A 12,054-nucleotide genomic window follows, 5' to 3' on the forward strand; every position below is an offset into this window, starting at 1 on the left:
CATGATTCGAGAGGGGAATGAAGGTCCTCTTAAAAAGAAAGGCTTCAGTTCTGCAAATTACAGCGTCTGGAGAATAGTCACCTGTGAAGTGATCTTGAATGGTTTGAGCAGGTTCAATGCTGATGGGATTCTTCCTCTTGCTCAGATTACGAACCTGAGGGGGCATAAATTCAAATTGAGGAAAGACAGTTATACAACAGATGTGCAGAAATTTGCCTTTAGCCAACAGATAGTTGATTGCTGGAACAAACTTCCATCTGTGATGGAAGTTGATAGCTTAAATAAATTAAATGAAGAACTGGACAAAATGGTTAGAGCGAATGGACATGTGATGATTTTTTTTTTTTTTTTTTTTTTTGGTTAATGCTGTATAAGCTTACTTTCTTGCATCATATGCCTCTACTAATGCTAATGCTTAAAGGTCACTTTTACCAGGAAAGTTTCAGTTTTGCAAACTGCAGATGCCTCGAGACTAGGCACTTGTAGAGAGATCTGATTTGTGTGTTTAAGGTTCGAATGGATCGAGTAAGCTCAATTCATTGATGGAATCTTTCCTCTTGATCAGACTACCCATGAGGTGGAATAAATTGAAACTGAAGAAGAATGGTTGCAGGCTGGATATGCGAAAATTTGTCTTTAGCCAGAGGGTGGTTGATTGTTGGAGCAAACTCCCATCTGGTTGGAGGGGATGGATTCTTGAAATGGGAAGTACTGGCTTTTTTTTTTGGCTGATGCTCTATAAGCTTGCTTTCTTGCATCATTTTCCGATACTGATAATACTGCTCCTACCGCTTATGATTTGTGTGTTGCCTTCAAGAAACATACAAATTAAGTAGTAGTTGGAGTACTAGTAGTGGCAAATGATGCAACAAGACAACATTTGTTGCTTTCAAGCAACATAAGTTGTTCTATTGTAGTCATTGTTAAAAAATAAAATCTTTAAAAATTACATATTAAATAGTGGCATGAAGTTTCTGGAAAACTACAGGATAAAGGAAAGTATACGTACTGTGACTGTATTGTCATCTGGCATAAATGATCGAAACATTGCCTCAAAATAACTACATCTTGCTGCTAAAATAGCTTTATGGGCAGGAATTGGGAAACCATCAAGCATTAAAGTGATATCACAAAATTCTTTCCCTGTACTTCTCAGAAATGCTTCCATGTCTTGTTCTAAGGTGGTACCTAAATACCAAAACATTCAGGAGCAAGCTATGAGCTTGACTATCATTTTTAAATAAAATATGCTTTGAAAAATCTTTAAATAAGCATGCATAAGAGTTATACAATATTTAATGCATTAAAAAAAAAGCATTACTTTAAATAATGCTAGCAGAAGCAAAACAGTATTCAAATTTTAATCCATCACTAATGGCTTGAAATTATATAAAACAAGTGTCGGAATAAGTAGCAGCCAGGAAAAACATGATGCAGGATATTTCAGAGACTGCTGGGATTGATTGCAGTATAAGTAAACACATGGGTTGTGTTAGGATAGCTAAGAATAGGAACAGGTGCATGTATACTTGTGCTTACACCAATGCTGGAGTTTGGTAAATAAATTTGATGAATTTGAGGTGTTGGTCTAAACATCAAAGTCAGATACTGTTGGGATATCAGAGATGTGGTGTCACAGATATAAGGAATGCAGAACTGAAATTTGGGGAGTACAAAGTGTACAGGAAGGACAGACAGGATAGGAAGGGAGGAGGGGTTATGCTATTAGTTAAGAAACACAAAATCTAAAGAAGTACAGTCAGTCGACATGGTTGGACAATGCGGTGTCGAGTCAGTGACATAAGCACTGGGTAAGCTAAAATAAGAGTAGGAGTGTGTTATAGGCCTAATGACTCTGATGAGTATAATAAACAACTGTACAGAGAAATAGAGTGGGCCAGTAAATCAGAGAGTCTTATAATGGGGGATTTTAATTTCACAGATATTGATTGGAATTTGTGGGTTGATCATTCACACACTAGCAAGGCGCTTGTGGATTTATTGGATGATTGTTTTCTCCATCAGCATGTTCAGGAGGCAACTAAAGGGAGTAATACTCTTGATCTGATTATCAGTAGTGATTCTTCATGCATTACGAATCTGATCACAGCAGTGATCACAGCGTGCCGAAGTGGGATTTACTCAAAGAGGTAACTACCATCAGGGGTAAAGGAAAGGATTTTTGCTTTCGTAAAAGCGACTACGGAGATAATAGTATTTAAATTCTATACAGTGGGGCCAACTGATAATGTTACCAACAGCAAATTCAAAATGGGAAGCATTCAAAGAACTTATCTTGGAAGCTACTAGGCTTTACATACCAACTAAGAAATATTGTTCAAGATTTAGGCCTAAATGGATGTCAGATGAACTAATGAGACATGTGGCAGAGAAGCAAAATGTATCGGATACATAAAAATTAATGGGTGACATTAGCATTAGTAGAGGCATTTGATGCAAGAAAGCAAGCTTATGCAGCATCAGCCAAAAAAAAAAAAAAAAAAAAAACCCACTTCCACTTCACCCCTCTGTTCGTTCAAAATACCTGTCCAGCTGAGCCTTAAACTTATTTAGGCTATCAACCTCCACCACAAGGGATGGAAGTCTGTTCCACCAACCAACCACCCGCTGGCTAAAGGCAAATTTCCGCACGTCTATCCTACATCTGTCTTTCCTCAATCTGAATTTATGCCCTCTCAGGTGATTTTTCTGAGCTAGAGGAAGAATCCCATCAGCATTGAGCATGCTTAAACCATTCAAGGCTTTATACACCTCTATCAGATCACCTCGCTGGTGCCTAGTCTCCAGACACTGTAATTTGCAAAACTTAAGCCTTTCTTCGTAAGAGCACCCCTTTGTTCCATTTACTAATCTTGTTGCCCTTCTCTGAACTCGTTCCAGCAGCTCTACATCCTTCTTGAAATGAGGCCACCAGACCTGTATACAGTACTCTAGGTGTGGCCTGACCATCGCCTTATACAATGGAATAATCACCTCCTTATCCCTGCTGGAAAAATTCCTGTATATCATTGACAATACTCCATGAGCTACTCTTGCAGCCCATCTGCACTGCTCAGAGAACTTCATATCTGCCTGCACAACCACCCCCAAGTCCCTTTCATTCTCTACCACTGTCAGTGTAGTACCACAGAGTTGATACGTTGCTCTGGGGTTGCTGTTTCCCATGTGTAGTACTTTACATTTATCAATGTTAAACTTCATTTGCCACCTCTCAGCCCATCTGCTCAACCTTTCCAGATCCTGTTGCAGCAGCATAGTGTCAGTAGTGTCCTTGACAACCCTGCCAACCTTTGTATCGTCTGCAAACTTGGACATTAAGCCCGATATACCATCATCAATATCATTTATAAATACAGAAAACAATAATGGACCCAACACTGAGCCCTGAGGGACTCCACTAATAACATCAGTCCACGATGAGCAGTGTCCATTGATTACCACTCTCTGTCTTCTCCCCCTCAACCACCCCTTTATCCATAGCAGCAATTTGCCTCCAATGTCACACTGCTCCAATTTGTGTAGCAGTCTTCCATGTGCAACAGTATCAAAAGCCTTTCTAAGATCCAAGTATATAATATCAAAGTTATTCCCTGCATCCAGTTCTTTTGTGACTGCATCATAGTATCCAATCAAGTTGGTCAGGCAAGACTTCCCCTTAACAAAACCATGCTGTGTCTGAGCTATAACTGAAGTCTTGTCTAAATGATCCTGCAGTGCTTCTTTAACCAGTGCCTCCATTAATTTTCCTGGAACAGAAGTTAAGCTCACAGGTCTATAATTACTTGTGTCAGCCTTTGATCCTCCTTTGTGAATTGGGGTCACATTTGCACATTTCCAGTCTATGGGTACCTCCCCTGAGTCCAAGGAAGCTCTCATAATTATGGCTAAGGGTTTGCTTACTTCCTTTGCTGCCTCCTTTAATATAACTGGATAGATCCCATCCACCCCGGGTGCCTTTTTTGTGTTTATCTTCAACAGTAACTCCTCCACTTTACTCCCAGTTATTTCAAGATTCTGTAGCTTACTGCTAGAGTTGAATACACTTCTGGCATTCCCCTCGCTGAATAACTCCTCATGTGTGAATGTCGATGCAAAATATTCATTTAGTTTGTTAGCTACCTGAGCAGGATCATCAACACTTGACCCATCAATATCAAGTGGACCAATCTGATTCATCCCCTTCCTTCTAGAGTTTACATAAGTAAAGAACTCTTTGCTGTTTTTCTTTGCATCCCTTGCCAAGGATTTCTCGTACTCTGCCTTCGCCTGCCTAATGGAAGCCTATGATAGATATAGACTGGTCTGTAACCAAGTCACAAAGGAGATTAAGCAGGCAAAGGCAGATTATGAGAAATCTTTGGCAAAGGATGTAAAGAAAAACAGTAAAGAGTTCTTTACCTATATAAACTCTACAAGAAAAGGGATGAATCAGATTGGTCCACTGGATATTGATGGTTCAACTACTGATGGTCCTGCTCAGGTAGCTAACAAACTAAATGAGTATTTTGCATCTACATTCACACATGAGGAGTTATTCAGGGAGGGGAATGCCAGAGGTGAATTAAACTCTGGTAGTGAGCTAGATGATTTTGTAATAACTGAGAGGAAAGTGGAAGAGAAATTGTTGAAGATAAACATAAAAAAGGAACCTGGGGTGGATGGGACCTATCCAGTTATATTAAAGGAGGCAGCAAAGGAAGTAAGCAAACCCTTAGCCATAATTATGAGAGCTTCCTTGGACTGACGGGAGGTACCCATGGACTTGAGATGTGAAAATGTGACCCCAATTCACAAAAGAGGATCAAAGGGTGACACAAATAATTATAGACCTGTTAGTTTAACTTCTGTTCCAGGGAAATTAATGGAGGCACTGGTTAAAGAAGCACTGCAGGATCATCTAGGCAAGACTTCAGTTATAGCTCAGACACAGCAAGGTTTTGTTAAGGGGAAGTCTAGTCTGACCAATTTGATTGGATACTATGATGTAGTCACAAAGGAACTGGATGCCAATAACTTTGATATATATTTGGATCTTAGAAAGGCTTTTGATATTGTTGCACAGGGAAGACTGCTGCACAAATTGGAGCAGTATGGCATTAGAGGCAAATCGCTGCTATGGATAAAGGGATGGTTGAGAGTGAGAAGACAGAGAGTGGTAATCAATGGACACTGCTCTTCGTGGACTAATGTTATTAGTGGAGTCCATTAGGGTTCAGTGTTGGGTTCATTGTTGTTTTCTGTATTTATAAATGATATTGATGATGGTAAAAAAAAAAAAAAAAGGTAAAGTGTAGCCATTATCAACCCACTGCAGGATGGAAGCCTCAACAATTCATGCTGAGGTAAATGGACCATAATCTGCCACGCTGGTCCAGTGTGGGTTGGCAGATCGACTGTATTCAGCAGTCAGGGGCTTGAACCCTGATCTACTCAAAGAGTGTGTGCTACTTCACTCCCGCTCCTGACCACTTGGCTACGGAGGCCGTCTGATGATGGTATATCAGGTTTAATGTCCAAGTTTGCAGACGATATGAAGGTTGGCAGGGTTGTTAATGACACTAATGATAGTACGCTGCTGCAACAGGATCTACAAAAGTTCAGCTGATGGGCTGAGAGGTGCAAAATGAAGTTTATTATTACATTGACAAATGTAAAGTACTACATATGGGAAGCAGTAACCCCAGAGTAACGTATCAACTGTGTGGTACTACACTGAAAACTGTGTGGTACTACACAGAAAAAGAAAAGGACTTGGGATTAATTGTGCAAGCAGATATGAAATTTTCTGAGCAGTGCAGATAGTCTGCAAGGGTAACTCAAGGTGTCTTGTCAATGATATACAGGTATTTTTCTAGCAGGGATAAGGAGGTGATTATCCCCTTGTATAAGGCAATGGTCAGGTCACACATTGAGTACTGTATACAATTTAAGAATGGTGTGGAGCTGTTGGAACGAGTAGAGAGAAGGGCAACAAGATTAGTGAATGGAACAAAGGACTGCTCTATCGAAGAAAGGCTAATGTCACCCATTAATTTTATATGTATCCCATGCATTTTTCTTCTCTGCCATATGTCTCATTAGGTCATCTGATATCCATTTAGGCCTAAACCTTGAACAATATTTCTTAGTTGGTATGTAAAGCCTTGTACCTTCCAAGATAAGTTCTTTGAATGCTTTCCATTTTGAATTTGCTGTTGGTATCATCATCAGTTGGTCCCACTGTATATAATTTAAATACTGTCTCAGACCACCGCAGTCACCCTTCCGAAAGTAAAAGCCCTTCCCTTTACCCTTGATGGTAGTTACCTCATTGAGTAAATCCCACTTCAGCACACTGTGATCACTGCCACCTAGTGGTTCCTTTATCTGCAGATTCTTAATGCAGGAAGAACCACTACTGATAATCAGATCAAGAGTATTACTCCCTCTAGTTGCATCCCAAACGTGCTGTTGTAGAAAACAATTATCCAATAAATACAGAAAAGCCTTGTTAGAGTGTGAGCGACCAACACATATTTCATTCAATATCTGGGAAATTAAAATCCCCCATTAGAAGACATTCTGATTTACCAGCCCACTGTATTTCTCTGTACAGTTGTTTATAATACTCATCAGAGTCATTAGGCCTATAACAAACTTCTACTCTCAATTTTGCTTTCCCAATGCTTATGTCACACCAAACTGACTCAAGCCTGCACTGCCCAGCCATGTCGACTGGCTGTATTTGGATTTTATGTGTTCTTATCTAATAGCATAAGCCCTCCTCTCTTCCGATCCTGTCTATCCTTTCTGTAAACCTTGTCATTCCAATAGAAGCATTGCAAGAATTACTTTCTCCTCTGCCAGCAGCTACTGTTAATCTATTATTCCAAGTATCCCCCAAGCTACCAGTTTTTCAACCCACCTAACACAGCCTCAATAGCATCAGCAAATATTATGGCGCCTCATTAGCCAGGTGTGCAGGAGCAGCAGTGCATAGCATATGCTTCTTGATTAGACTGGGTTTCGAGCCCGTGACCACGAAATACGGAGGATGCGGAAATGTCAGGGAATGACCACTGAATATCTCTGGAGCAATATGGCCTTAGTTGCTAATGCTCCTAAAAACCAAATAACAAACAAACAGCAAATATTCTTGCACTCTTTCTATTTAAGTGTATCCCATCCCTGCAGAAGCAGTCTCTCCTGTTAACAAACACAGACCAGGCTGAGAAAAATTCTACCCCTTGAGCTTTGCAGAATCTCTCCAGGGTCGAATTGATCGATCATATCTCTCATCGTGTCTTGGCAGAATTGAAGAAACTTTCAAATTCACCCTAACTCATGGCTTTTTTCAACATTGATCTGTACTTGTTATGTAATTCCGCCAGTCTCCTACTCTTAATATCATTTGTGCCAACATGTAGGAAAATATCACCTTTTGTGCCCTTAAAAGATGATATCTGCTCTAGGTCATCAACGTCATATACTGGTAGATATACTAGTAGACATACCTTGATCCTGTTACACCTATCCTTTTTGCAAAATGTTCCCCATTTCTGTGACAATAGAGTCGTCGACAACTAGTTCCTTTGGGACCAGTGCATTCTGCCTTGGGGGTTGCCGCTGTGTTACATGATGTTCAAGTGAAAGCTCTGGCATTGATGTGGGCAGCTGAGAGCTTCATGGGGCCCTCAATTTAAATCCTTCGAGGGTGTCCACCCTGTCCTCCTTCATGCTCTCATATAGGCCCATAACAGCACTCAGTTGGCTGGCACCTGCTTTCCTCACGCTCCTAACATCGCGCGCGCGCACACACACACACACACACACAAAGACATTCCCCTTGGAAATATCATGTCCCGTTCCTGATTTTGCCACAAACATCAAACAAATAGTATATTTCAAAAGACTGTGATTCAGAGGACAACCAACCCCCTCAATTCTCTCCTGAGCACCAGCACTCCCATTAACTTGAGCCTTTTGCTTTGCTGCTCTGGTCTGAGTCATGATTTCAATTCAATTTCAAAACAAAAATATAACCCTAAACTTATATCTCAATGCAGTTATATCCCAATGCAGTTATATATATATATATATTTCAGTATTGAGTATTATCTCCGAGTTATGTTATATGACTATCTCTTATCAAGTTATATGTATTAATTTATAATGTTACATTTGTAAAATCTAGGTTATTATATGTATTTAGTTAAAAAAGTACAATTTAATTGATAATGAAATTTAATAAGATTAATAAATTTTACTGACTAATTGATAATACTATACTATACCAAGCTAACAGATTTTAGAGTGCTACATGTTTAGCTATCTAGTTTTACATTAAACCTTACGCTATCTAGTTTGGGATATATGTTGTATCGTATAACAATGGCGGCAAGTTACGAATGGTAAATCTAAGGACACTAAGTATTAATTAACTTTCAAAATCACTATCTAAATTCAAAATAAACCAAGGAGCTTGACTAGGTCTATAAACTACTTATAGAAAGTAATTTAATGTAAGAATTAAGTCAATAAAATGACTAAAATATAATTAAGAACTTAGCGTTTGCTGGAGCTGCAAAATCTTGTTCAACAGGTGTTTTGGATACCCTTGCCGATACTGTTGAAGTTAAACAGAAAAAAAGCACCTGGGGCAGATGAATCAATAGTTATATTGAAGGAGGCAGCGAGGGAAGTAACCAAACCTTTGGCTATAATCATGAGTGCATCCTTAGATTCAGGGGAGGTCCCCATGGACTGGAGATGTGCAAATGTATCCCTAATTCACAAAGGAGGTTCAAAGGGTGACGCAAATAATTATAGACCTGTTAGTTTAACTTCTTTTCTGGGAAAATAATGGAGTGACTGGTTAAAGAAGTGATGCAGGATCACCTAGACAAGACTGCAGTAATAGTTCAGATACAGCATGGGTTTGTTAAGGGGAAATCTTGTCTGACCAATTTGATTTGATACTACAATGTGGTCACAAAGGAACTTGCTGCAAAAAATAATTTTGACATCATGTATTTGGATTTCAGGAAAGCTTTTGGTAATGTTGCGAATGGAAGACTGCTGTAAAAATTGGAGCGGTATGGCATTAAGGCCAAGTTGCTGCAATGGATAAAAGGATGGTTGATGGGAGACGGCAGAGAATGGTAATCAATGGACACTGCTCTACGTGGACTAATGTTAGCAGTGAAAATATAACATATTTTCATACTTTTTTCTTATATTATTTTATAATTTTTTTCTGTTCGGTTATATATATATATATATATATATATATATATTTTTATCTCCCTCACTCATTCATCTTTTTACTCACAAACCAGGGGGGATGCAATGGTGTGTAATGTAAATTTAAATATTAATGCACAATAAATTAGATATTGATCAGTCTGTGTTTTATGCAGAAAAGATTTGACTTACTCTGTCATATCTCTATATTTTACATAAAAAAGCATTCATGGGGGTTAGCAAACAAAGTGAGCAGGGGCCAAAGTCCCCTAGTATAATATTAAAAAAAAAAGTTATATGACAGTCATTACAATAATACAACTATAAACAAAATTACAAAGCATAATACAAATTATATACACATATATATATAATATTATTCTCTATATAGAGGTACTAAATTAACATCAATTATAGATCACCACAAAATTAAAAAGATACCGTACACTTTTTTATAATGAAATAAATATACAGGAACTCCCCGACTTATGTCAGGGTTGCATTCCGCCGAACACTATGTAAGTCGGAATTTCCCTCATGCTTGTGCAGCACTCGCAACTGTGCTCGCTGAATAGATTGAATCAAAAAAGAAACGTTCAAAGAACATGTAAATAGAATTATTTATTGTATTTATTCAAATTTTTATCTTATGCACAGGAAAAATTACAAAAGCGTGTAATTTTAAAAAATTTCAAAATTATAAAATTACAAAAAAGAGAGGAGACGGGCATAACATCAGTAAGTTTTACCTCTCAAGTATCGTTGCCAGAATCGACGTCTTCAGCTGATAAGTACGCCACTGCGGAGGTTGAGAGCTGTGGAGATTTAGAAGGGGTCGGCCACTCAACCTTACTAAGGAACATATTAATGAATGACTAGATGGTGGCTTTTTTCTTTTCATCCTAGATTTCTTTGTAGCTAGCAAGCAAGCATATCATTCATCCCTCTGTTAACTTTTAAGAATCGTACGCTGTCAGGATCCATCTTGCCAAACCTTGCCATTGCCAATACAATTTCACAAAATGCCATCTCTCTGGTGAGGTCTTGGCTCCTCATTTGGTTCATCTTGCGCTTCGTCAGCATTTTCTTCTTTCACTAGTCAATAAGTTCTTCATTAGATAATTCCTTCTCTTCTTCCTCTATTAACTCCTCCATGTCTTTGGCATCAACCTCCAACTGAAGTAGCTTTACAATCTTATCTGTAACCTCTTCATATGATTTGTCTTTTTCAAATCCTTCGAAGTCTTTTACGTGCCTATTTTCGTCCATGCGCCATTTAAACAACTTTTCGTGATTTCCACCCAGACCTTATTAATGTTTAAGATGGTGTGGTAAAAATATTGTAAGATTTCCTAAAGTCTCAACGTAAAATTTTTCTCATCTACTGCAGACAATGCCTGAGAAAATGTTGTGCATAAATAGTATTCTTTTAAATTCAAAATAACACCCTGATCCATAGGTTGGATGAATGAAGTTGTGTTTGGCGGTAGAAATATGACTCTCACTTTTGAATTGAAATCATATGTTATGAGTAGGATGTCCAAGAGCATTATCTAATAGAAGCAAAATCTAATAGAAGCAATGAAAGGAACATCATTGTCTATACAATATTTTTCAATCTTGATAATGAAGCACCATTTAAACCAATCCTCAAAGAGAGAGATATTGTTTTCTATGCTCTCTGGTTCGATCGGAAATGCACGGGTAGGGTGGCTTTACTGATGTCCTTAAATGCACCAGGATTTCCAGAATGGTACACAAGCAGTGGTATTAATCTCTAATCTCCCACTGCACTGCCCTGCCCCAAGGAAAAGAATGGCCCTATCTTTTGATGCATTGCATTTTCCTCTTTGGCAATGTATATTTGATCCGGCATTTTTTTCCAATACAGAGCAGTCTCGTCAACGTTAAAAATTTGCTGTGTTGAATAGCCGCCTTCATCAATAATTTTTACCAACACATCACAAAATTTCTGTGCAGCTGCAGAATTGGCACTGACGACTTCACCGCATTTATTTATTATTATTTAAATCCATTTAATAAATGGATTTAATAAATAAATAAATACTTTAACGTTGTGGAAACCAGCGCGATGCTTGAACCTATTAAACCAGCCGTTGCTGGCCATGAATTTGGGTTAGGGTTCACCGTACTTATCCTTAATATCTTCATAAATACTTGTTGCTTTTGCTTGAATGGCCATTAGACTCAGGGGTACTCGCCTCTGAATCTGATTTTCCATCCATGTTATTATTAACAGCTGTCTCATTTTCGATATAGCATCTGAACACTGTTTTGTGATCACTGTTGATCTTAAATATGTTGATCCTTTAAACATGTTCTTTTATACTTACACTGTCCCTTAAAATCGTATTCACTGTTGAAGCAGCGGGACCTAATTCCCTTGCATGACAAACTTTGTCCTGCTTCGTACTTCTTAATCATTTTCATCTTCATTTCTAAATCAATTTTGTTTCATTTCCTGGCACTACCACCATTTGAACTTTCTGTTGATCGCTTTCCCTTCATCATTGTAATATGTAAATAGGAATGAAGAGAAGTTTCTGAAAATTTGTTTTTATATGATTGAAGATTTCAGTGAAGATTTCAGCTCATTTCACCATAATAGCATAAAAACCCACACAATTCCAGTTATCAGTATTATCACAAATGCAATAAGATCGAGTTTACTACCTGTTTATAATTAGATGCAATAACAGAAAAGCCCAATAAACCAAAAAGTGCAAATTGTTTTTATTGTTTTATGGTCGTTACCTCCAGAAACATGCTTTAGAAAAATATCACAAAGCC

The 12,054-nt window shown here is 38.2% G+C and overlaps 1 protein-coding gene across 5 annotated transcripts in view; it reads right to left on the reverse strand.

Moving 5' to 3' along the window:
* Lztr1 (Leucine zipper like transcription regulator 1) overlaps positions 1-12,054 on the reverse strand; it is a 609,234-nt gene that overhangs the window by 108,164 nt on the left and 489,016 nt on the right. For all 5 annotated transcript variants that reach the window (XM_090374223.1, XM_090374222.1, XM_090374224.1 and 2 more), the window contains one exon: positions 1,010-1,188. In XM_090374223.1, coding sequence (XP_090230349.1) covers positions 1,010-1,188 — 179 coding nt within the window. The remainder of the gene's footprint in view (positions 1-1,009; positions 1,189-12,054) is intronic.

This window comes from Mastigoproctus giganteus, chromosome 5 (assembly GCF_048544385.1).
Source record: "Mastigoproctus giganteus isolate SK-2022 chromosome 5, ASM4854438v1, whole genome shotgun sequence".
NCBI lineage: Eukaryota > Metazoa > Arthropoda > Arachnida > Uropygi > Thelyphonidae > Mastigoproctus > Mastigoproctus giganteus.